The sequence below is a fragment of the Harpia harpyja genome, chromosome 6 (assembly GCF_026419915.1).
Source record: "Harpia harpyja isolate bHarHar1 chromosome 6, bHarHar1 primary haplotype, whole genome shotgun sequence".
Lineage (NCBI taxonomy): Eukaryota > Metazoa > Chordata > Aves > Accipitriformes > Accipitridae > Harpia > Harpia harpyja.
In genome coordinates this window covers 69,722,667-69,749,155 of record NC_068945.1, presented here as the reverse complement: position 1 = coordinate 69,749,155, position 26,489 = coordinate 69,722,667, and the positions used below count along the sequence as shown (strand labels likewise).

Here is a 26,489-nt window from a genome sequence, read left to right as displayed (position 1 = left end):
GCCTATCCCCGTGTGCCGGTGGGAAGGCAGCACCCTGCCTTCTCCCACTTGCCCACGGAGATGGGAGCGCTCCCAGGGGTGCGTGGGGACCCCTCCACGAGGAGAGAGGGGTTAGTTGGGGTGTCCTCACGCAGCAGCAGAAGGCGACAGGAGAGCGTGGGTACCTGGCTGCTAGTCGGAAGAGGTCGTCCACAGTGTCCGGGTGGTTCTGAAGGCCATTGGGCTGCTCTAGGAGTTGGAAGGTGGGTATGCATAGCGCCTAGGAGAGGGGTCGTGGGGATCCGTTAGTAATTAACTATGATTACATCTCAAACTGCCTTTCTCTCTGCAGGGAGATTTCTAGCAGGGACCACACCAGAGTGGATCACACCCTGGCTTCTCCTCCTGACAGCCACCGTCACGGCCGAAAGGGCAGGTCTGGATCTCTCCTCCCGATGGGGTACATGCCCCGAAGCAGCAACACCTTCCTCAGCGACCGAGCATCTCCAACAAGAAGCCACTCACCAGTTCTGCTTTAACCGAAAACTTCTCCTCCTTGCTTTTGTTCAGCCAGCCAACTTACACAAGAGCAGAGAGGTGTTGGGACCAGCCTAGGTTTCTGGGGAAACTGCTCTGCTTTGTACAAACCCTCTGGGCACCCACGGCACAGCCTTCCCCACGAGCACAGAGGGGTAGTTACTGTGCCAGCACGTGGAAACAAGGGCAACGAAGCTGGTGAAGGGTCTAGAGCACAAGTCTTATCACGAGTGGCTGAGGGAACTGGGGTTGTTTAGTCTGGAGAAAAGGAGGCTGAGGGGAGACCTTATCGCTCTCTACAGCTACCTGAAAGGGGGTTGTAGCAAGCTGGGGGACAGTCTTCTCCCAAGTAACAAGCAATAGGACAAGAGGAAACGGCCTCAAGTTGTGCCAGGGGAGGTTTAGATTGGATATTAGGAAAAATTTCTTCACCAAAAGGGTTGTCAAGCACTGGCACAGGCTGCCCAGGGAAGTGGTGGAGTCACCATCCCTGGAGGTGTTTAACAGACGTGTAGACGTGGCGCTTAGGGACGTGGTTTAGTGGTGGACTTGGCAGTGCTGGGTTAATGGTTGGACTCAATGAGCTTAAAGGTCTTTTCCAACCTAGATGACAATTGTACGATTTAGATACATGGGAACCAAACCCATCGGCTCTCTGCACCCACCTGCAGCATGTCGAGCAGTCCCTGCCGGCAGCCTTCCTCCATGCCGTACTCGTCCACCAAGATGCTGCCCAGGTAGAGGAAACAGGAGTGCTGGTGCGCCCGGTACACATTCACCATCTGCGGGGAGACACGCACCGCCTGGCACCGCCAACGCCGCAGGCAGCGGCGGGTCCGGCACAGAAACTGCCGCGGCTGTTTCCACCAGAGAAGTCCCTGCGTGCCGCTCGCTGGGGCCCAACGGCTCCAGGATCTGGCTGGGAACCTGGCAGCCCCCCTGCCACGGCTGGGGATTTCCTCGGCCAGCCCCACGCTTCCCGAAGGGCTGGACGTACCGCAGAGACCCCAAACAAGCTGCACCCCAGGGGCACGGTCCTCCTGGCTTCCTGACGGCGAGGGGCTGTAGCCCACAGCTCCGATCCGCAGGCGAGCCATGGAGGGGTGAAGCCGTACGCTCGTTACCTCCCACCGCCCCAGCCAGGGACGCTTGCCCACCGGATCTGCCCAGCAGTCCCACCTTCTCTCTGAGAAAGGGCTGCTCTCGTCACGTGCTGAGACGATGTCCCAGCCTGCTAGACCGTCCCCCAGCCCCACGGTGGGCAGGGGACACCCTAAAGTACTTGCTCAGGTCTGATCTTGCACTTGGGAGCATCTCCTTGCTGCAGCTCCCAAAGCCAAGGCAGCTTCCCCTCGCTTTTGATCCTTCCTTAGCCCAGTGGAAGCACCAAGCAGAGCAGGGGACACCTGACATCAGGCTGAGAGTTACCTCTTCAAGGAGTCGAACAATGCAGAGTTTCATGCATACTTTTCAAATTACAGATGCAACTGCAGGGCTCCCACAACCTACAGAGCATCAATCAGGCAGGGCTTAGCTCTCCCTTGCGGTTCAAAGGCTCTCTCTGCTCCTCAAGGGTTTACGTAGGAACTCCTGAGACTGCCGGCATTCACCGCAGCGCTTTCCAGCACCGGTTGCTGCCTGGCCACGCATCGATAGCAGCCTGGGCACCTGCCCACAAGACGCGCCTGCCTGCCGATGCGAACCAAGTGAGCTTTTTCCAATGACAGCTCCAAGCCCAAGATCGCAGCGTCCCCACAAAGATGTCGAAAGCGAGGTTTCTCGGCAGCAGCCTCCGTACCTGGGTGACGAGCGGTTGCAGCAGGGCGGCAGAACCTTTGCCCACGCAGCGGACAGCGAAGCGCAGGCACCGGCAGCACCGCTCCACGATGCGGTTATCGGCACTGTGTTTGTTCAGGGTCTCCGACAGCACGGGCCAGATCTGAGCGCAGATAGACAGAAGGGGTTAAAGCTGAACCGAGGACACAGTGCACCCCACCACAATAGCACCCTCCTGTCCGAAAAACACCCAGATTCCTATACTGTCAGGCAGATGCCACTCGGGTCCCGAAAAGAAGAGGCACCTGCATTATGGGATGCGTAAATTAGCTTTACATAGGAGTGAAGAGCTCAGAGTGGCTTAATACCTCTGGTGCAGCGCTGCAAGCATTACAAGGGAAGAGAAATTAAAGTACCTGGGACACTTCCAGAGCCAGGTCCCCTTCCAGGGGTTTGAAGACCCAAATCCCACCTCCCCTGCCCCCCCCACACCGCACAGCCCCAGGCAGAGGTGCCATCGGACACGTGGATCTGCCCAGCAGCTGGGGATTGCAACCAAACCCACCACTCGGTACGACACCCCCATCAATCCCCCTGCAGAAATTCCTGCCCCGAATCCGGACCCGCTGGCACTTACTTCCTGAATGACTTTTTGGCACGGATGGATCTGTCCATTTTCTACAATGGGGTTGGTGTGTCTGTGAAAAGCAACGAAGGGTTAACGGTAATTTTTCTAAACAGTCAGGTTTTGTGTTTAAAGCCGAGGAAATGGGTTGGAGCCTCAAGCACCCGCCGAGGCTGCGGGAAGGGGACCACAAACTGGCTTAGAGGAGCTGGGGAGTCTTGAACTTGGTTGAAGCAGCAGCTTCCAGCCCATTCCTCTCAGGGCCAGGGGGAAACGAGCCGCCACTAATTTGGTTTTAAGTCTCTGGGTGAGCAGCTTTGACTCACGTGCTCATGAACCCCCTGCACAGGCTGTCGCAGCCCCTCCTTCCTTACCTAAATATGACAGCAAGTCGATCCAGGGGCACAGTAGGGTCTGAGGAGAGGCCGTTGCTCGGCTCCTGAGAGAGCAGCTAGACGACAAGGGAAAACAATGGGATTTCAGGACCACAAGCAGCCCCGTTTCCCAGCCTGGACACCAGACCCCACCAGCAGCACCTTCACATCCCCTTCAGGCCAAAGCAGAGCAGACATCTCTGCAAACCTTGCCTAGGACCTAGGCAGCTCCTAGCCTCAGCCACACGCATGTAGGTTACTCTGAAAGCTCAGAGTGGCTTCTCTTTTTGTCTTCTCCGCATTCAGAGCCTACTCAAAGGGGTCTCTGGAGGAGAAGGGAGCAGGGTCAGAGGTGGAAGAGAAGCCTGCCAACAAGTGAGAGCTGCTAGGAGCAGGCAGTGTTGGCAGGAGGAGCTCTCAGGAACTGCTCTTGTGGAGCTACAGGTCATCCTGAAAAGACAGAGGACGTGCACGTCCCTTTCTTGACGCTTCCCTCCCTCTTCCTGCCATCCTCCGAGATTTCTACTCTCCGTTATCCTGGATCTGCATGGAAAGGTCACTAGGGCCACCATGTTTTTGGGACAGCCAGAACGTGACCTTTTGGGGCCACATGCCCCACAAAGAAGTCGAGTTCCCACATTCTCCATCCCAGAGATGCGGGGTGAAAGCTGCCTGCTGCATTCAAGGTGGGTTCAGGAAGGCCAGCTCTTTGGCTCCTCGCACATAAACTCATTTCTAGGAACCCTTTTCTTCCCATTTAACACATTACAGGCTCTACCAGCTAGGTATTTCGCAGCCAGGAGAGGCTTAGGGACAAGTACGGTCTCAGTCGTGGACTCCTCATACACCTCTGACTTTGAGGACATGCAATTACCACAGCAGATCAAGCCACTGGGCAAAGACGGAGCCACAGCAGCTTGATGGCATCTGATCTGTCCCATCCAAACCAGTGACAGACAAGGAGCATGTTAACACAGCTCCGGCTGGGACGTACCTTCTTCAGCGCCATCACTTGTACGGCACAGAGTTCACTGAGGCATTCTGCTATCTTCTCCAAGGGGAGCCTGGCGAGGACCAAGGCTGTCCCTGAAAGGCAAGAGGAGACAGGCTCAGGAGCAGGAATGCAGCGTAGGAGTGCGGTCGGTGAAACACAACATGAGCGAGGTTCCCAAACAGGCCCTGCCTGCAGCCTGCTACCAGTCCTGCCTGTGTGCAGGCAGGGAGAGGGCACGGCTCCGAGGCAAAGGCAGGGTCTGCTTCCCGAGACTGGAAGATGTTTCTCTACAGCTTGAACCCGACTCTTTGGTTAAACCAGACACCAAAATACTTTCTGCGGGGCGGGAAGGAGGAAGGGATGCCAGCACGTGGGAGTACAGGTATGATCTAAAGGCAGACGGACATCACAAGCACATCTGGGCACCCCGACGTGCCCCCGCAGTGTCCTTGCCCTGGCCCAGCAGCAACATGAGGTCTGAAAAAGCTTCTTTTGACCCACAGCTAAGGCATTTCAGGGCTCCCACAAAAATGAAATATGACGACGAACGCTTGAGCCGCTCCCCACTGCCACATCACAGCATCCCACTCAAAGGCAGGAGGAGCACAACCACCCCGCGTCGGAGGTGCCAGCAGACCACAGGGCTGGGGCTGATGACAACACCAGGAGGAAAAAATTCTCCCCAGCTCACGTATTCATTGCGTTGTTTTAAAGAAGGAAGAGAAAATACTTTGCAGCAAAGAGGAGCAGCTCAGAAGCACGGCTAATGCTGCTTGCATCAATACACGAGTACAAACAAGTGAAAAACCATGAGTTTTGTCTCTTTAGTCACACATCCTGACAGTATAAGCTCCAGAGCTGCTCCATTTTTAAAGGTTTTGGAAGGACTCGAATCCATCGGGAATCTTTGAGACCAGACACCAGTCCTGCACACCCACGAAACCAGCCGTGGTTGAAGAGGCACACAATGCCCAACAGCCAAAGGCCTGGTGAGAAGCAAATGCTCTGACTGCTGGCTGGAGTTGAAAAACTACATTCTTGTGCCCAAACTGTCTCTAAAATGACAAATACTCGCAATTTTCCAGCCTGTGCGTACAGCAGCCGACTTCCAAGTGTTCGGATACAGCAGTAACCCATTGCTAGCTTGGCATGCAAGCATTTCAAATGTTTTCTTCCCGCATTTCAAGTTCAGAGCAGGGATGGAGATAGCTTATAAACCCAGAAAAGATCTCTTTCTACCTCCTGCCCCAAGTGAGCTCTTGAGAAGACTCTTAATGTGGACACATGGAGTGCCTCAGGGCAAACCGAGACACTCTTGTCTAAGAAAAACCATGTGAAAATGGGGTTGCAGCATCTGCAGTTGAGTGACAACCCCCTCAAAAAACACCGTCAGCTTTTCCATACGCACCCTTCAGGAGCCCCACAGCAGCCTCCGGAGAGAGCGTGAAGGAGTCGAGGGAACGGGCTATCTCCAGCAGCCCGTTAAAGTGCTGAGCCATGTGGTCCCGGCATACCGAGCAGATATTGTGGATGGCCTTGGCTGCCGCCGAGGCCAGCCGCCTGTCGCACAGACCTTTCATCAAATAACCCAGCACGGGATCTGCGGAGGAGAAAGCCGGGGTGAGGAGGGGTCCCGGAGACCAGGCTCGTCGCAGGGCAGAGGGGTGGCGTGGCAGGAGGGACTCACCCAGGAACTGCGGGTTTCTGTCCACCACCTCGCTCATCTCTCCCACCAGCTCGATGCTGGTGTAGCGGACGGCGGTGTGCACCGTCTCGGGGAGGCGAACCACCCCCTCCAGCACCTCCACCAGGGTCGGGTTGTTCTCCCTGCAGGGAAAAGGCAGCCGGCTTAGCTCCAAGGTGGCTCCCGGACCGTTTCCACAGAGTAGCTGGTTTTATTGAACCCGATCGACTCCCATGTCGCTCAGTATCAGCCAGGCAAACCCTGCTGCCGTGGTGTGCTGGATATCTGGGATGTGGGCTAGTGGGGGGCTCGGGCTGTTGGGGCTGGGTTCCAGACGCACAGCAGCCTCCAGCTTTACCAAACAGAGCAGAAGAAACTAAATACCTCCAGTAAGAGTGCTTGTGGCACAAGAACAAAGCTAATTAATCCTCTGGGGACTGCAGAAAGCCAGAGGAGCCTGCTCCCAGTGTGGAAAGGTGCTACAGGGGGAGTCCCGGGCTCCCTGCAGCCCATGTCAGTGGCAGGGCTCTGGCTCGCCTGGCACTGTCTGCCCTCTCATGGCAAGAGCAGAGCTGAGCTCAGTGGAGCCACGGGGCAAGCAAAAACCTTGTGGGACATGCTGGTGGGAAGCGAAGTCCCCTGTGCTCCAGCAGTGCAAGGCCACGCAAGGCTCATGCTCTCAGAAACAAAGGAGAAATAAAAACTGAAGATAAAAACGAGCAAGAATAGCCTTGACATAGATAACGGGAGCCAGTGAGCGTATAGCAATCGTGGTGACTCCCCCAGTCTCCCAAAGAAGGCAGACACGGTGCTCCCAGCCCGGTGAAGGCCAGGCAGGCTGTCCCACTGCATCAGCATGGCTGTCAACACGCAGGAGGACTCACTGCGCTCTCGCCGCCCTGGATATTAGCTGTTGACCCTTCCACTACAACAAACCAGGGACAAGAGGCGCTTCCAGAAAGTGATTTAACCTTCCCTGAAGATACCGGGGAAAACTCTACCTGGCGGTGGAAGGATCTGGATGCAGAAGGATCCCAAACAACCAGCCTAGGCAAAAATGCTTTGCTTTCAGGAGATAAACTAAGGGGAAACTAAACCTTATCCTATTTTACCAGGGCTGAACTCAGGTGTGTGGCATTAAAGTCCCCAGGCAGGCAGAGAGTAGAACTGAGAAGGTCCAACTGCTTCACGCAGTCCCAGCTCCGTCCTGGACCTGTATTCCTGGCCAGGAAGTGGAGATCTCTATCCTTGGGCTACAGGACTGCTGCATCAGCAAGGGGTACTGCACTGCTGCAGTACAAACCACGTACGCTGAGGACTATCTGAAATAAAGTGTGGTTTTAAAACGTTTGCTGCCTGGGAAAGCATGTTCCTAGCAGTATCCTTGGGATGTTCGCGGTATCTCTGCAAAACTCACTTGGAGGCAACGCCTGACCCCACAGCCCTTACAGACAAGAGCGGGATGGTCAACACTCACTGGTCAACGCTCTTAGCTATGGAGGCCATGATGAAGAGGACAGCTTCCGTCACCTCCCAGGGTGGATTCCCATCCTTCAGAGTCGCATAAAGCTGCAAGAAAGAGAATCAGTCACAAAAGCAGCTACGAACACAGCTCGGGGGCATGCGGTCACAAATCCCACCCTGCGAGATCGCCACCTGCTCCTCACCTCCTCCCACACACCTGAAATACCAGACTCCAGGCGTGGACCTGCATAAACCCTCCTGTTCCAGAGACCACCCTGCTATTTTGGGACCACAGTAGCTTTCCCCAGCTAGTACCCCAAAGCATGAGACCTCCTGCTTCTCCCAGAACAGTCCCCACCACCTACTTCAAGATACGGTTGCTTCCTTGTGCACGAGGAGACAATGTGTGTGACCTCCTCCCCACCCCGAAGGCCACCAGGGCTCGGCTACCTCCAGCACAGCGATGGATGCAAGTGTGCCTCAGGATGCTCCCGCAAACCCACCTGAGCAAAACACTCCACCGATCCCACCAGGAAGATCAGGTCTTTCACCAGGTCCGAGACCCGCATCCGGAACTCCCCAAAATCATCCGTCTCCTCTGGGACACCCTCCTAACAGAGGCGAGGGAGAGGAAAAGGGTGAGAGCAGCTCAGAGAAATCCAGGTTCCCATTCACCCACAGCTAGGACAAGACAAGCAATTGGGTTTTAGAGAAGAGATCCATCGTTCCTGCCCTTCTCTCCCCAGATCGAGCCACTGAAGGGGATCTGAAGGAGAGCCATGCACAAAGGAAACGCTAACAGCCTGGCCACACGCTGTGTATTCCTGCTCTGACACACAGATGAAGGGATGGAAATCAAGGGGATGAGGAGCCTAGGCAAAGATGGAAGAAGGATAAAGCATCCCAGACTTCAAGGAGAAAAATGACGGTACTGCGGCTAGCGAGCTGCGCAAGCTTTATTCCAACACCAAGGCCCCCAAGCAGGGGACAACGCAGCTTTCCAGAGCTCTCAAAACGGGAACCACCTGGGGGGAGGCGGGAGAGGGTCATCCCGCAGCAACTAGATGCCAGAAAGCTCTGTAGAACAAGAACCAACTTAATGAAAAGAGGTTTAATACAGCAATTTTAATTACTCTCAGTCCTCTCTCTGCAATCACTGCAACTGCAGAACTATTACCTGCCGAGCCCTATGGCTACGGAGAGCCATTGGCACGCAGCAGTGAGGACAAACACATCCTACCGTCCCGGCTGCCTCCAGAGGAAACAAAGCAAATGCAGCCTTACGTGGTCTGAATCAAGCTGGCAGTGTCTGGCCAGAGCGTGGAGAAGGCGCTGGATGTAGGCTTTGAAGATGCTGTGGATGACTGCATCGTCTGTCTTGTACAGGTGCTCCCCCAGCCTGTACCAGAAGTTAAATGAAATTTCTACCACCTGTTTAGAAAGAAAAATTCAGCATCTTGTTAGCAACAGAGCATTTTTTTCTCTACCCTGCTGCTGCTCCCGACAGCGTGGTGAGGTACCACAGATTTCCATCGGTGCTGCTTTATCACACGATGAGGAAACGTGGACCGGTTCCCCCAGCTTTGCCGATCTCCTCTGCTGCTTGTCACTTAATAAGGGATTTGAAACCCACTGAGTTAATCTGAAAACCTGTCACCGGCCCTCAGAAGTAAAGCCTCTTCTCTGCAAAATTAACATTGAAGCATAAGAACCATCTCTTGCTTCAAAGCGTGGACATCACCCCATTTCACATCAGTCAAACCTGCCAGCGATAAGTTTTTATCTCCCTGACCTGATTCATGCCCTCCCTCTGTCCTTGCTCACGCATCTAGAGATGTTTAATACCGAGCCTGCCCCAACAAGCTATGGGGCATTTTGCTGCTTGCAGGTACACTTTCATCACCAGAGAGCCACGTTGGTGGAAGAGTTTGCCCACCTCACTGCCTGTGCCTGGACATTTAATGGTCTAACCATCCCGATGGCCAGCTCGGGGTGCATGCAGGCTTGGGCTAACAATGCAAGGGGGACAGCAACCCCAGACAGGAGCAAACATCTCCAAGAGAGCAGCTCAGGCTGGAAGGTGACGTTGCTCCAAAGCCTACAGCCTCTTTATAAGTAGGGTTATTGCAGAAAAAAACAAAAAGAGAGTGCAGATTTTTTTCAGGAGCAGCTGCAGAGCTTCAAGTCCTCCTAAGCATCACTGGCACAGGACAAGGTCATGCCCAAGGGAGACTGAGCTTAACAGAACTGGAAAGGGGACTAAAAGAGTCACCGAGTCCCAAGAAAGCACCACAGAGACCTGACGAAGCACAGCTACTCCACAATTTCCACGGCAAACAAGTCCCCAAAGGTTGCATCGCAGCAGCCATCGTTTCTTAGCTAACTTGCCTGCTGGTTCTCAGGTCTGATGGACTTTCAGGGCTCTGAAAGCTTCTGGAAAACACAGTCCTGGAGAGGGCACTAGCTCATTCCATACCCCGCTCCCATCCATCACTTCAAGGGCTGCATCCCTCCCCCAGTGGGACCTTAAACACAGAGGGAAGGAAGGGAGCACACCCCAGCAAATCCCAGCCGGCACCTCCCTGCTCCCCGTGTCAGATCTAGCAGGACAACCCCTCTGCAAAGGAACCTCCGTCTGCTGAACACAGACACGAGTCAGCCAAGGATCAGCTACTGGGATTCAATTAACAGTTTTGGAAGAATAAAAGGGGGGTTTAAGAGGAGACTGCAGCTTAAATACAATGTTCGGTACTTAAGGCAGGACGGTCAGGGAGCTGTGATGCAAAACAGTATTTAACTTACTTAGAGGGCAAAGTTACCATAAGCTACACTGCAATCCCCGCAAAGCTTAACTTAAGTTGAACACGTGGAAAGAAAATAACAGAGGCTTTCATAGCTGTACTCGCAGTACTGCATATCCAGGATGCTGGGAAGGGGAAGCTAAGTCAGATTTCTGCATCACAAATGCAGAGCAGGCATTTCAGGGCCAGCAGCTCACAGGAACTGAAGCCTCCCAACCACGTGGCAACAGAAGAGAAAGATTTTTTCCACTGACTCAACTCTGGACAAGTGAGATGTGGCGATAGGGATGAGGAGAGGAACACGGGTAAACCTCACTCACCTCGTACTGCGGGTGACCTGCACAGATCAGCAGCAGCTCCAGCGTCCGCAGGTCACCCAGCCCTTGGCCTGGCGTACAAACGATTTTATCTAGGAACGTCTCGCACAGCTCAGTGAAAACACGGCAATAATTGAGCACCCTGGTGAAGAAAAAAAACAGGGCACAAGTCAGAAAGATCTTCCACACGGGACCAGATATCCCAGCACAGGAGAGATTTGCTCCATGCAGGTAATGTGCCCTGGAGCCTCATCTTGGACCAAGAAATATCGACTTCTGCTTTAGCTTTCCGTCAGCAGTTGGGCAACACTTAAATAGGGGAACTTGGCTTTGTTCAGAAGTAGGTGAAAACCCTGTGTTCCAATAAGCAAATCTTACGAAATTTTCATATTACCCACAGTATCTGAGAAAACTTCTCCAAAATCACAGCATCGGGTGACAAGGCACAGGACGTCTGCTACAAAACAGCTGGAGTCTAATTCAGCACCCGGAAGGTGCCACGTTTCAGAAGACAAATACACAAACCTACTTTAAAAATAAACCCCGGATGTCCCATTGCCCCATTGTCCAGGGGACAGCGCTGCGTAAAAACACAGGCTGCTCTTAACACAAAAACAATTTAGTGGCCAAGTTGAACTACAAGCTTTACTCTGCTTTAAGACTGCAGAACCAGACAGAAGAGTGAACAACCTGGAGCCACAGCATGGTGTGATGGAGGAAGCATGGCATCAAACCAAGGATGACTCCTCCCCAATAAAACAACTTCAAATCGGGGATTTGGGGGAGAGGTCCAAGATAAGCCATTAGACCTGGGCTTTGGTTTTAGTATTCCTGTTCTGGAGAGGTTTAGGGAATCCAAAAACAACATGCATCCAGAGATGTGCTGCAAGCACACCCTAACGCCTGTCTTAAAGACAGAGGCGAGTCCCCCATGTGAGATGTTTTGGTTTGGGTTTTTTTTAATCCCAAAAGGCTTCACCCTTTACACAACCCACCAGCTCTGCAGCGTATCCCCAGGAGCAGATCAAATACGGCGAGATGTCGCCAGTGCCGTCAGCAGGGCCTTTATACAATACCTGGAAGCGTTTAGGGGAGACTACCTTCTCTGACAGAGACTGGAGAACAGATGCTACTAATTATACCGTGCCCCAGCAATTCCTGAAGATGAAAGCTTTCACATTTTTCAGAAAGTCACAGACCGAAGAGATGCTATTGCAGAGTCAGTCTTACCAGGCAGAGAGGATATTATAACAAACTTTTACATGCCTGACAGCTGAAGACTAATTCTATTAGTGTTAAATGGAAGGATAAATAGGAACAGATGCTACTATAATTTTCAATTTCAAAAGGGCTAACTTTGAGGAGTAACTACTCATTTTGCTTGTGGAAATCTCGTTTAACATGGCAGAGGCTTGGAATTTCCTTAAGTCAAAGGCACATACGTTATCTGGGCTTTGTGCTGAAACAAGGGGAGGGGGGATGCTTGTTGAGTTCTTGAGCCTAAGTCATCAGAAAAGCCTCTGCAGTGAGCCAAGTGCCTCCAAGCAGCTGAAGGGCTGCCAGGGAGGAGGACTGAAAAGCAGACAGCTAGATTTTGCAAGGCAAGATGAGCAGAGATCAAGCGACAATTGCCAGAAGCCAAACCAGTGCCAGACCCTGCCAAGGACGGTCACAAAACAGCACAGGATTTTTCAGCTGTAATAAACAGCTGGTGGAACTGCTGCGCACTGAAGGCACCGGCACAATTAAAGATTTGTGGCATAGCTCTAACTATGTGAATACACATCAGTTTTCAATACCGTGGCTGAACAGGAGAGACAAAGGCAGGAGGAGTGAGGAGGCTGTTTAGATGCGAGAATCTGCTAACGTCCAGGGTGGAAGGAGTGGAGACTGGCTAACTGCCATCCCAGGAGTCAAAAATCGGACACTGGACATCTGTCCTACAGCTTCACTGCTGGTCTTGTGGTTTCCGTCCATGGCAACACCTTGCACAGCCACAAAACGCGCTCGTATTTGGCACTGGGGACACAGGGTCTGGCAAATACAGGCCAGTTAATCTGCCCTCAGTAGCACGAGCAAGTTCCTACATAGTTTTCCAAATACATGGAAGTTGGAGGGAAATGGGCTAAATGCAACAGGGGTTTACCAAAAATAGACTGGACCCATCTAATTCTTATCAGTAATATTTTAAAATAGGAGAAGTGGAGCGGAGCAGATCATGGTGTGACACAGAAGCTGGTTAAACTGGATAAAGCACAGTTGAGGGCAGGGATGAACAGTTGGCTAGCGGGGTGGTTAGCAGGCTGGGCTGAAGAGGAAATACCAGTTTGGTACTAGGGAGGTTCCAGATCACTCTCACAACTGATCTTGTCTAAGTTCATTAGCGACAGCCACATAAAGAACGAAGAGCAAGCAATAATGGTGGATGCAGTATCTGTGCAGAAGAAGAATGAAAACCATCTAAACTTGAGCAGGAAAAGTTGTCCGCTTCTGACAACTTGTGGATGGACTCAGTCACAGGATGACCAAAACACTGACACTGCGAGGTGACGAGAAAGGCAAGAGATGCCAGGCAAGGCGTTGCCTGCACACAGGCATGCCACAATGCCAACACACAGGAGCGAGATCCCTCCTGGAGCAGCACGTACCTCTCAGGCCCTTCTGCTCAAGGAAGTTAAATTCAGAATGGGAGCACTAAAGATCACCCAGGGAAAAGAAAGCCATCTCAGGACTGAAAGAGCTGGGCTTGTTTATGCAAACTCAAGGCTGGCTGCTTCCTACCTACAAATGCATCTGGGAATAAGCACCAGCTGGGGAGCTATTCAAGTTAAGACAATGTTGGCAAAAGAGAATAGGCATGAACTGGCCTAGAATCAACCGAGGCTGAAGATCAGAGGGTTTCCAATCAGAGCAGCAACGTCTCGTAGCAGCCAACGTGCAGGAAGCTCTGGTTTCAACGTGCTTGATCAAGGTACGATGGCTACAGTTTCTTGTAAGTCAAGAATGAGGGGCTATTGACCCAGCCAGCACATCCAGTCCTCTTTCCATTGCTAACAGCTGAGCCAGGTATGGACATTTGTGGAGAGGAGGCAGTAGGAGAAACAGGTTGCTTCTAAACTCTATTTTAAGGCTGGCAACACATCAGCTGCACCTCAGGATACTTCCCTTGCGCTTTGCCCACTGCAAGGAAGACCAAGCGTCCCAGCAAGCCAAGTCTGGTGACAGTCTAACTCTCTGCCAAAGCCTGAGCTGAGCACACACTCCTGGAGCACAAATCGGTGCACCAAGGGCAAGGAAGTCATTTGCTCACTTGTCTTCATTCAACAAATACTTATTTGCATAAGAGACTTCAGTGCGCGGCACGCAAACACCGCGGATTCCAAAAATAACCGCAGACAGACACCGTGACAGTTAATTACTGTACCTCTCCTTCCTTTCCGGGCACAGCCGCGGCTGCAAGTTCACTTACTTGTCTAGGTCCTCACGTGCTACAGCCATGTGATAGGCACTCTCAAGAGTGAGGACGCCTTGGAAAAGCTGCAAGGCCAGGGGAAGGTTCGTCTCCACGTTCTCAATGGCGTAGAGGGCTGAGCACACGCAATCTGAAGCGGCTTCATGGAGGTTTGATGATGTCTTGTCTTGTTGCTGCAATAAACAAGAAGCAGAAGAGCCCAGTGATTATATGTGAAATGAGATGGTAATGGAAAAACTAGTCTTTTGCTGTTCCTGAAATACTTTGTAGAGCTTCTCCATAGCCACAGCTCCCAATAACTCACTCCTACCCTGCAAAGCCTATGCTGCTTTACCACCGCGGACACTTGAGGTCAAAACTGACCCTCCCCAATGGGACTCCACCGAGTCTTCCCTGGGAGAGGCAAACACAGGAGGAAAAATGCCAAACGAAATCCACAGCAGTTCAGAAGGAAAGAAAATGTTGTGCTACTCGTTACCCTGGCTGGGTCATAGAATCACAGAGTATCTCAAGTTGGAAGGGACCCATAAGGATCATCAAGTCCTCAGTGAAGAAGAAGACAAGGTTTCTCACAAGCACGTGTGAAATATTTATCATTGTGAGGGTCTGAGGGTGAACAAGTGGATTTCAGGCCCCGCCTGGTAGAGGTTTATAGCGATTGTGCAAGGCTGATTTAACAGGCGCTTTAATGGCTCCCATGGAGCCCCGAGCAATTAAGGAGGGAGACAAGACTGGCATACTAAGAAGGAGGAGAGAGCAAACAGCGAAGCCCAGAGAGGAAACAAAGGAGCAGTAACTCTGTGTGTGCCTCTGTCCTTTCACATGAGATCTCAACGCATTTGGAAAACAATTCATGGTCCCGCGTGAAGCTGGAAGGGGAGGAAGGAAAAATGCCTGATTTAAAAGCAACATTAACACAATAAAAAGGCTGGTGAGCCAAACGCCCTGTCCTGGGGGAGAGGGGTTTCTGCTGCAGCACTGCTTGGGAGCTGGGTCCCTGCATGAATATTGTCTGTTCCTTTTCCCACTGAATGGAAGCCCTCATCTGCATTTGTCATTAATTGAATCTGCACCATGGAATAGATGCAAATGAGGGATCCTGTTTAACAACGAGCGGAGGAATAGACAATTCCTGCGCTGGGTCACAGGTCCAGGCAGTGCCGCAGCAGAAACCTCTGTCCTCCGGGAATTCCTCCTTTCTGGTTGTTCAGTTCCTTGCCCTCCCTGTCACAGCGATGCGGGATTCTCCTAACCTCCCCATTTAACTGGCCTCTTCAGCTCTCCTGCATTCAGATAGGACAAAAAAACCCAACAACCCCAAACACCATCAGTAGTTAATTTTCCAAGGTGAAAATGTCAGAAAAGGAATAAAGTATTATTTTATAGAAAATCTGGAAAGAAAACAAAACAAACAAACCAAAAAACCCCTGATTTTAGTATTAAACAAATGCACTTTCTTCAACAACAGACAACAGCCAAAACTAACCAATGATCAAACCCATGAGGATGGCAAACTTACTTCAACAATGCACTGAACAAATGTATTTTGCTCAGAGCCCCATAAAACAATTTGGTTTGGAGCAAGGACCAAGCACAGTGTGTTTCAGACCAAAACTCCCTCTCTCTTAAAGTCTAAGTATGCTCAAAAGTACAGCTGGCACCTACTTTGGCAGCAGTGGCAACCCACGGTAATGGCTAGAAACGGTCATTTCTCAGATGTTCAATCTTCTATTCTGCTCTGAACGGTTTGCAACCACCACAGAAAAATGGAACCTGGCTCCCGCTTGAAATAGACAAGATATCCGCTTAATATAGGCTCCAAAATTGATGATTAGTACAGTAGGATTAAGGAGAACAGATATAAATAGAAGATTAAATAGTCTTTGAACTTTTTTCTTGATGTACTGTGTGCCAGCGAGCATAGTAACGAGTTTATGGAGATGAAAGGATCATTCATGGTGATGTAGCAGGAAGGTTCCTGCAACCCAACACCTCTGTCTCTGTGGCAGCTCTGCCTCAGCCCGACACGCCACAGAGAGCAGCGACCTCCGCTCTCCCCCATCGCCATCTGCCCGGCCAGCTCCGCAGGAACAGCTCCCATTCCATTCCCAAGCGGTGCGGGGAGAAGGTGCATCACGGGCACCACTTCACAGGAAAGCTCTCGTGGGGATAGCTGAGCCAGGCGGCTGAGAAGGGCTTCAGTAAAACCAGGCAAGGGTAGCTGCTCAGGAGAGATTTCAGAGTCTTTCATGCCTGCCCAAGAACAGGGAAAGATTCTCGCCTCTGAGCACATATTCTCTGGGTCAAAATAGAAGATGGGGAGGAAAGAATAATCCTGAAGGAGCTGCAGAGTCTCTTTTCTCCATGCAAATAGCCAAACACACATGTGCTTTTTTGTTTGCATCTGAAAGCTCTGCCAATACTTTCTGTCCATTAGTCTTGTCCCCACATCACAAATTCTGAACTAAGGACCAAGCACACAGGCAGAGGAAACCCTGAAGTGTACTTCTGTTTTCACCCTTGAGAGATTGGCCAATATTAGGTGTTACTTATGTGCTGTCTTCTAAGCTTCCCAGGGCTAACAGGAGGCAGGGAAGATGTATGGGAACTCGCAGCGGCAGCCAGAAGAGGACTCTTGCTGTGTGCTGCTGGTCTCCGACTGTCCTCCAAGGTGGACAACCGGTACAAAAGGAAGATCATCATTTCAGGCAGCGCAGATCTGTTACTGTGCACGGAGAACTTGCACTTCCCTGCCTGCTAGCAGAGAGGGGCAGCCCGCTCTACGGAGCTGATCAAGGTAAAGAGGGAATCAGAGGGTTCCTGCTCAAGACAGGAGGGATGAAATTTGCCTTCCACACCTCAGTCACTCTTGGATTTAAAAGTGACACCATCCTGGTACCCAAGGCCCACCACCACCTCATTTTCCAACAGAAATACTCACCAGCACCTCGAAGAGGAGTGACAGTAACTTGCTGTTTGCCATGAAGGTGCTGTCCAGGACACCCAGGTTGAACCAGCTCCCCAGGCACCGGAAGATTTTGATGAGCATCTTCTCATCATTGCCTGCTTTCTCCACACACGTCATCTACAGCAGGACAAGGAAGAACTGCTTAGGACCCCAGCTCCAACAGGTAATTTCCCAAGCAAAATAATAAATAACTTTTGGAAAGCCATCCTGGAATCTCTACAATTAGCATCAAGAACCCCACCCATGACACTTAGCAAGATACAGGGGGCCTGGGACAGTCAGCAGTGATCCCTCCAAAAGGCAGGCACAACTTTCAGCAATCAAGCAGCAGTGTTGTACCTACATGGAAGCAGCACTCTGACCAAAGACACCTGAGGATGCCCACACCAGCAGAGAAGACTTTTACATCTGCCTAGGGTGACCATGTCCCCACGCTGCTTCTGTAATCGGGAACACGACAGTTCTGCAAACATCCTCTCAACAGCACGTGGACTTTGAGCACCCTCTCAAACTCCACACGAAGCACATTCGAGAAAGGAGAGTGCTTCCAACATCCCCATCCCCGAGTGAAGTAGCCCTGGACTTGGTGAGATGTAGGGGCAGAGCCAAAAACCTCTCAGTCAACTTCAGCTGCTGTTACAGAAGCGAGAAAAGCAGTTGGAGTGTTTTCATTCATTCCCAGCCCATCAGTTTTCTGCAGAATCCTGTCTCAGACTGGTGGAGCAGAGACATGAGTTTCATACATGATAAATCCCTAAACTCGCTCAAATCTCAATTTCATATTCCCCACCACAAAACAACCGCTGTCAAAGAGAATATCGGTCCTGAGGGTCAAACCTACCCCAAAGGCCAACCTGAGGACAGCCCAAACACACTATCGCAGTGTCATTCCAGTGATGGTCAACACTCCTGCTATACAACAGCACCTAACAGCAACCCTTACCAAAACTTAACACCAGAGGAAGCGCTGACCTCGCCAGGCTGAGGGAAAGGAAGAATAAGTGGACAAGTAGGACCTGGAGAAGCATCCCAGACTCCCTTCTCCCCAGAAGAGAGCCTAGACTGGCCAAGCAATCCTGCACATGACAGCTTCCAGAGATCCTGGCTTGACACTTCAATCCTGAAGGCAGAATGTCATACTTCATCACAGTCCCTGTACAATTTTTTAAAACCCCATTTTGTAACTCAAGAAAGTAAATTTAGCATTTAAATCCTACGCAGAAAATTTAAGTTTGCTCTTCAGGCAGGTGGTTGAAATGCTTGTGCTGGGATTTACCACGAAAGCTCCAGGCAGATGCAGAAGAAGTCTGAACACAGAGTCTTACGACAGGGCTATGACCCTTGGCAATCCAACACTGGGGCCTCGCGCTGTCTCCGGTAAGGCTGCGAGCAGCCAGAGCGAGGTGATGTTGCCTGTCTCACCGATGTGACAGCCAGACTTCTCCGAGACCTCCTAGGAAGAACGCTGAGGGCTGGAGACAGCTCGGAGGGATGATACGGTGTAGGGATTCGAGGAAGGTGAAAAAAGTTTTAGAAGTGAGTGACGACTTGTTCAAAGACAGCTAAGCCTATGGAAAAAGTGGAACTGGGCTCCCCTAAAGGCTGTGGTGGTAATGGCATGGACCTCTGCTGGGACGAATACAGCGTAAGGGGGGGAAGAGAGTCTTCTCAAGCAAGACCTGAGCTGCTATTGAGCAGAGGACACAGCTCAGCTCTGTGTCCTGATACATCCTGGATCATCATGATTCTCCTTCCTTCAGAGTTACTGGAGTAACTCCAGAGAATGAATCCTCCTTCCCAGGCTTCCATGGGGAAAGCCAAAACCAGACATTGCGCAAAGACGAAACATCCACCAGAAGTGTCTGCCACGCTCGTATCTCTATTCCAGATACCCTCTGTGGCTGTCTTAACCACAGACCCACAAAAAGCAGCGTGGAAACAGAACGGGGACCTTTTGCAAAGGTTTCAGATGCAAACTTAAACTCAACCCTCCTTACCACCCTTTTCTCCAAATTAAACAAAGGAAAACTGCTTGGAGTTGAGTTTGTGTTGGGTCCCATCAGAGAAGGGGATTCAGAGAGGGAAGGAATATTGGGGAGGGACTGCAGCTAACATCTGAGAGGCAGGAGGGGATGAATGAAATGGCAGGTTACACGAGTCTGGAGGAAGATGAAGCAATGCACCACAAGAAGACAGGCTTCTCTGGGCAGAGAATCAAATCCCAGGGCAAGCATCCCCCTTCTCTCTGGCTCCTGAAAGCAAGCCCAGAGCCTTATTTCTGTGCAGCACAGTACTGGGGACGTGCAAAGATGCTGCACGCTGGAGCTAGAAAAGACATGAAGAAGTATCAGTTGAGGAGAGGAGAACACGGTCACAAGTAAAACTGAAACCTTACAGTTTTGCTCATCAATGAGGAGAAAATCTAAATGACAGTCTAACAGCAAAGGGAGACCGTGATTCTGTAATTTGGAGAAATGGCATAAAAAAGCACTGCAAAACATGGGTCATTTCACATGGATAAAGTATGAAGGATCCTAAAGGCTAAGGTTCCTCCTATCTTCAACAGCTACAATTCCACTAACAAAGGAGTACCGACCAGCAGGCTAGCAGGGCAAGAGGGAGGCACCTGGCAGAGAGATGGGGAGACCACAGACCCAAGAGTGCAGGGCGGCCAAGCACGGAAAGACAGGGCTGCAGAGCAGAGAAACGACTGCTGACGAGACACTGCAATTAAACGCACCAAACCTCGACTCCATCTGGAGCACGGTGACATTAACCAGCTGCTTGGTGGAATTACAGACTTGCTACGTGCTGCCGAGGGTACGTTATCTTTCCTTCTTTAGATAAGCAGCGTGAAATGGTAGACATTAACGGGAAGCTCTAGAGGCTATGGCACATGCTCCGTTTGCAGCCTGAGTCAGGGATCAGGTTGGCTACTCATTTACTGAGGTCAAACAACACTGAAGAACATGAGAAGTCTCTCTGGAAAGGAAGGAGTCAGCAAGGAGCATTTCTTTTCAGTCCCTGAAGTAATTCACCTCAACGTTTATTCTCTGCTCCCCAAACTTGCCCTGTTTTGGGGCCCACAACAATCTCGTTCTTAGACAGCATGAATGCTCCACAAATGGGGAAACCTTTGAAGAAGAACCAGGAGATTCAGCTACAGTCTCCCTGTTTGGCCTGCAGCTAAATGTATAACCTCAGCTTATCACATGATGGTCAGAAATTAGGCATGTAGTTACATTTGAAAGGGGCATGAGAAGAGAGAGAAATCACAGTTAAGTACCTGAATGACCTTCTTCTAACACATATAGAGAGAGATGTGTGTGTGAATCCAGAGACCATCTAGAGATCTGCGTACACAACCCTGTAACAGGCTGAAATAATTTCTTAACCATCAAATAACCCAAAACTACCACAGCCTGTGCAGAAATCCAGTCCTAGCCAACCATGGGACCAACAGTCCAGGAGACTAAAGACCTTTTCCTGACCTTAAAGTACACAGTGCCAGAAGACAAGCCTCCACGCTCCGTACCACGAGCTAAAACAATGCAGTCCTCACACAGACAGTCCAGTTGAGAGGATGAGAAAGTTATTAAATTTCCATAACTAGCTCCATTTTCAATCCAGTGCTGACAACAGGAGCCTGACTGTGATTTTGATCTGCTTGGAACCAAAATATATAAAATCAGGTTGTTTCACGCAGACCAGCTTTTTGATCACATCCAACCTGGAATAATCTGATTCGGTGATGTGGAGGGGGAGAAGCAGCTGCATGAACTTCTCTAGCAGTTGACCAGGGCTCGGTCGCTGCTCAGTCTCCTTACCAGCAGAGAGATGACCGTGCTGGAATAGTACGCCAGATCTTCTATGATTTCGGTACGGCGGTTGGCTCCGATGCGCAAGGATCGGCTGTGAACCTCTTCCGGCAGCACCGTGAGGATTTCCAGCAGAAAGGGCAGTGATGTTACATCATTGCTGTACCTGAAACAGCAGGGAAGAAGGACAGCGCATGAAGGCAGGTGACAGCCAAGTGCATGCAGAAAACCTAAATACTGGCAAGTAGGTTAATGGTACAGTGAGAGATGGAGAGGCATTTCAAAGAGACTCAGCAAAAGTGTTACTGCAAACGCACTCCAGTGTCCAGCTGCAAGGGCAGAGCACTGTTGAGAAGAGCCTCCATCAGTGGTTTAGCTCAAGATTTTTCAACAGAAAAAATGACAAAAGCTTTCCCAGCCCACCAGCACATCAAGTCGAAGTGCCGTTGCCCAGACAAATCAAGTTCCCTCCTGCTACAGAAATACCACAGGGCCACCTCAGCACGGTGATCTGCCCAAACAAGGCAGTCTCAGCATATGGCATCCCATGTAGGCAAACACAGGGCAGTGAAAATGCTGTCACACAGAAATTGGGCATTACTGCACCAGCCAAGCGAGCGCCTCGGGACACCCAACAGTAGCAGCAAATGACTCGACCTCGCTGTTCAATGCTGCACTACGGCTAAAGCTGGGAGGGGATGAGGGATCATCGTGTAACAAAAACAGGGATGAGGGAAATTGCTGAGTCTCAGAGAGCCGTGCCCACAGACGCGTGCACAGCCTCTCTGTTACACAGAGTCACAGACAGCCCTATCTCTCCCTCCAGACCATCTCCCTACCATGATCCAAGACACTTTAAATTATTAATCAAGAAAGAAAAACTTTCTTATCGTCAGGCCGTTTGCTGCTGTGTGTCTTTTTGGACCACGCAAGTCCACCCACTCAACATTTACTCAAGGAACAATTTGGAGTTTAATGATACAAACAATTACTTACTTTTCAACCAGTGTTTGTACACAGCCTTTCCAAGAAGCCATTTGCAGGGCAAGGTCTGCTATTGCTAAAGCAAGCTGAAAGGGGAAGAGGAAAAAAAAAAAACACAGCTAAGTGCAGTGACTGATGAAATCTGCCCAACAGCACAGGAGAAAGGGTGCTGCGACCATCAGACCTGAGCTTGGTAGGGCTGGCAGGTAACTCCGAGCCTGCAGAGGCAGGATATTAATACACAATATCCCTGTCGTGTGCGCAGTCCCTGTGGTTAACTGCAGAACGCCCATCACCCCGATGGGGTGATATTCTTTGCTGGGCTATTTAGGGGCTGAACAGGCAACCTTGCCTCAGTCTGCACGGTGTCAGACATCCCAGTGCCACAGAAACGTATTGATAACGGGAATGATGTATAGAGAACAAAGTGATTTCAGAGAACATGCCAGCACCTCAGGAGAAATCCACCCATCACCCAGGGCGCTGCTGGGCAGACCAACACTTTGTCTCCATCGCAGAGCACAGGGAAAACCCCAGGAACAGCTGTTCCTCCTCTCAGCCTCTCCAAACAGCAAACAAGAGGATAAAGTAATTGATTTAACTACAGGAACCAAATAATGAAGGAGGGCAAACAATTCCATACTGGCAGACATGACTGGGCTGGCTGCAGCCATCAACCTTCTCTGTTCTCCATACTGGAGGAAAAGCAGCCAGAGTTATCTCAGTCTCAGAGAAAGTCAGAAGTGACAAAAGCTGGAGCTGGCCACCATCGGTGTGACCTGCAGCATCTATTCTTCCTCCCCCTGGCTGGTGATTACTGTAAGGAACGGCTCTAGCAGAGCTGTAGCACAAGCCTGGCTACCAGTCTGCTCTCAACAGCAAGTTCAGACTGAATGGTCCAGGCTTTGCTGCTGAGAGCAGCCTCAGCCCTCTCTCACTCGCAGACATTTAGAGAGCAGCTCCTTCCAACCCTCTGCTCAGCACCTACCTGGGTGACGATGACCGGTGACAGGTCTTTCAAGTTCTGGATGTGGGACAGCAAAGAGTCCCGTAACGAAGCATGGGAATCCGTGGGGAGTTCGTAGAAGGAAGTCTGGATCTTCATCTTCATGGTCTGCGCCGCAAAGTAGCACGACTCCACATCCTGACGGATCTGCAGCAACTGGTCGGAGATCTCCCAGGCGTGGACCTGGAAGCAAAGCACGGCATCGTCAGCAAGCAGGCAGGGGAACGTGGAGCAAACTGAGTAGGTACCGGCAGGCTTAAGAGAAAGCCCAAATTCCCCCAGATGAAAACGCATCCTCTCCCCCAAAATACCCCCATAATTTTTCACCAGGACAGTCCACGCCGCGTTGCTGTCACAGCTCAAGCGGTGGGGACTGGCTAACAAAGGTGCCAGGGCAGCGACACCCACCCAATGACTTGAACAAGCCGATCAGCTTCCAGCACAGACTTGACATCGGCGGAGATGCTCACAGAGATTACAACAATCCCTCTGGGAGAGCAGATTAGAGAGCAGATCTGATGCCCACCCTTGCAGTAAAGAGCAACAAAAGAGGCTTTTTTGGGCTAAGGTGGATAATTGCTGCGCCTATTACACAGCAATAAAACCGGAGAGCGCCCAGCAAGGGACAAATGGAAAAAGGATTGGATAACAGTCTCCCCAGATCAAAATAATGATATGTAATTGCAAGATTGAAGCCGCCGGGCCCATCTAAGAGCACACACTGGGACCGGTGACTCTGCAGTAGACTACAGATGTGCCGAAGAGCTTGGAGGAGAGCCAGCAACGGGGGGAAATCATCATCTGCCCGGCCTCGGAGAGGCAACAAACGGCCTCCTAGCTGGTACAAGGCTGAAGGCTTTGCCCTTTGCATGAGACCAGAAGCTACGGGGAGAGCGCTGGGTGAGCCAGAGGACCGGTGGGCACTGCCAGGCAGACCCCATGCCACCCTCGCCTCGCTGAGATGGGGGAACGGGCAGCCACGGGGGATAAGCCCTTTACACCCCAGGCATCGTTTAGACCTGCTGAAGGACCTACTGCACAGGGTTTGGTGGGAAAACGAAGCCAGTCGGCAAGGAAAGCTTGGCTGGGCCACCAAGCGTCACCAAACCCCACCAAGGGACGGCAGAGCCACCGCCGGAGCACGTCAGCACAGCTTGGGAAGAAACCCTTGGATCTGAGGTCTCCTGTTAAGGAATGAGATCTTCAAAGGACTCAGACGGTCAGTAAAACACTCCTCCTTTCCTGAAACATCTGCAACACATTTTAGTTTTGGTAAGATTTTTTTTTCCCCCTTAAAAATTAAAATTAATGTTTTATTTTTCCAAAACCCTTGAAATCTGAATTTCTGTGCGTACTTAAGCTTGAACCAATCAATTCGCACGATCCACCCTGTGCGTGTGACTAACATCGAGTGCCTCAGCCCCCTCCTCTGACCTGCACCCCAAAAGCTGCTACACACAAGCCACGGACACTCAGAAGAAAAGGCTAACCACACGCAACACTTGTCAGACTGTGTTTTCTAGCACTATAGTCACTACAAAAGTCACTATTGGACTCCAAAAGATATCTGTGATAGAAAATAAGGTGAATGGGTCATGGGACTGGAGGATGACAGATATTTCTAATTTTTCTCTTTGGGGGAGGTGAAAGACAGTTCCGACCAACATTACAGATGGACAAACATCGCACCCCAAAAGGAGTTCCCCAAAAGCCTCGTGTTGATGGCCAGCAAGGCAGGACCCCACAACCACCACAGAGGGCTTTATCTATAAGTCTATCCAGGTCCAACAGCACAGTGAAGGGAACAATTAAATAAATTAAATATATTAAAATCATCCACAGTCAGTACAAAGGATTCTGTCTGTCTGCCTTTTAAAAAACACTTCATAAGCACAAATCCAGGTGGTGCTACCAGCCACTGGTAGATGTAGACATTACCATTCTTCGTGCATTTGAAGCTGCCACAATGAACAGAAATCCCATGAAAAAAAGCCATCCCGTTGCTCTACCTGGAAGAAATATCCATGAGGAAAAGCAGACCCAGGCTGTCACCTTCCCTAGTCCTTCACAGTCACAAACTTCTCCTAAGCTTACATTTAGGCATCGAGGAGGGGGGAAGTGCTCTTTGGGATGTGTCTGCTGCTCACCTCCAATTATCTACAAGGGAAGCAGAGCGTTGCATTGCATCGGGCTGGCCAGCACAGCAGGACTCGGCGATTCAGCCAAGCAACAGCAGCAGCTGATACCCCGTTATGGAAATAGGGGGTTTTTTGATGAAAGTCCGGCTCGCGTTCATGAGGTCCAGGAGGTTATGCAGGCTACCTGCGTGAACACCTCTGGAAATCAAAGGAGAGCTCGGTCAGACATCCCCGGTGCATCAGGGCTGACATAACACCCACAGCGTGGTCTCTAAGATTTTTATTTTTCAAACTTCAAGCATCCTCTTGCACAGGGGCACCTTGGCATTACCCTCGCCCCATCCCCAGCCTAAGCACGGAAAGATAAAAGAAGAGAGACTGATGTCTTATTTTACTGAACTTAAACGCTGGGAATTTTTGCACTTCATGAACCTAAAGCAATGTTAAAAATGAGCTGATGTCTATATAATGGAGGAGGATTACTGCTCTTTGGTTTAGCACGGTTAAAAAATACAAAATTCAACTGATTGAGAGACCTGGAAGTGGTACTTCGGATGAGCATTTCTGAGCTTGAACCATGCTATGAGGCGATGGCTTTGCAGCCCTCATCTCTGACATCCTTTAAGCCACAGGACTTCCCTAAGTTAAATCCAGTGTGAAATAAAACCTCTCTATTTTTAAAAAAAAAAAACCCTTCTAGTCCTCATTTCAGCTTTGTTAGCAAAGGAGATTAAACCGTAACCTTTGGCCAGTTGTTCTGATGGCTAAATATACTTATTTTTTTTAAAAAATGCAGTCTGTCTAGCCTTGTCTTCCAGCTGCATTTAACGTCTTCCAAGTAAAGAGCCACATCCGTTATCGGAATTCAATCCTGCATCGGCAAAATGGGTACAGACCGCACAGCCAAAAAGAAGTAACAGGTGCAGTGGTTACACCGATAAATCCCGGTTCAGCGAGCTCTCCCATATCCCAGCTTATTGGCTTCTGTAATTAAAACACCTCCAACTTCAGCTTCTTTCACACCTTCAGTATTACACTGGATAGAATTGCATTACGTGACTTTATTGCCTGGATTTTCCCAAATGTAAAATTAATTTGGCACTCTGTTCCTCCCCCCCACAGGAGCACACATCCCACCATCCCTGTCCGGAGAGCAACACGAGCATTCAAATTTTGCTTTTAATACGCTTGAGAAACTTCCTTATGATTCCTTGCTCCCCGTCAATCTTCTGCTATTCAGAGCCTGAACGAATTCATCTTGAAAGAAAAAATAATCACCTTTCAAAACTTATCGACCCCTTGCAGGAAGGTGGGTGCCCAGAAACAGCGGCGGTCTCCAACACATTGCCAGCCGACACTCGAGAAACCAGACGTCCCGAGTCCCCGGTCGGACACGTGCCCAGGGGTCTGCAGCATCACAAGGGGGAAGAGATGAGGCCACGAGCAGATTGCCAGGTTGTTCAAGACTTTGGGTCAAGGTCAGCACGATCCAGTCTTACTCCCAGCGAAAACCAGTCTTTTTTGCTTACGGCAAAGTAAAATTCTGATTTCT

The 26,489-nt window shown here is 50.7% G+C and overlaps 1 protein-coding gene across 2 annotated transcripts in view; it reads right to left on the bottom strand.

The window, feature by feature from the left end:
- Positions 1-26,489, bottom strand: part of TNPO3 (transportin 3) — a 43,280-nt gene that overhangs the window by 2,940 nt on the left and 13,851 nt on the right. The window contains exons 1-18 of one of the 2 annotated variants that reach the window (XM_052788871.1): positions 24,947-25,078; positions 22,782-22,982; positions 21,806-21,879; positions 20,819-20,975; positions 16,965-17,108; positions 14,021-14,196; positions 10,555-10,693; positions 8,718-8,864; positions 7,937-8,044; positions 7,447-7,538; positions 5,973-6,112; positions 5,694-5,885; positions 4,286-4,377; positions 3,292-3,368; positions 2,930-2,990; positions 2,315-2,455; positions 1,182-1,298; positions 165-259 (exon numbers count right to left, since the gene is read on the bottom strand). In XM_052788871.1, coding sequence (XP_052644831.1) covers positions 165-259; positions 1,182-1,298; positions 2,315-2,455; positions 2,930-2,990; positions 3,292-3,368; positions 4,286-4,377; positions 5,694-5,885; positions 5,973-6,112; positions 7,447-7,538; positions 7,937-8,044; positions 8,718-8,864; positions 10,555-10,693; positions 14,021-14,196; positions 16,965-17,108; positions 20,819-20,975; positions 21,806-21,879; positions 22,782-22,904 — 2,075 coding nt within the window. In that variant the 5' untranslated portion in view covers positions 22,905-22,982; positions 24,947-25,078. Of the gene's footprint in view, positions 1-164; positions 260-1,181; positions 1,299-2,314; positions 2,456-2,929; positions 2,991-3,291; positions 3,369-4,285; positions 4,378-5,693; positions 5,886-5,972; positions 6,113-7,446; positions 7,539-7,936; positions 8,045-8,717; positions 8,865-10,554; positions 10,694-14,020; positions 14,197-16,964; positions 17,109-20,818; positions 20,976-21,805; positions 21,880-22,781; positions 22,983-24,946; positions 25,079-26,489 lie in introns of those variants that run through there. The other variant, XM_052788870.1, reaches the window with a different exon arrangement.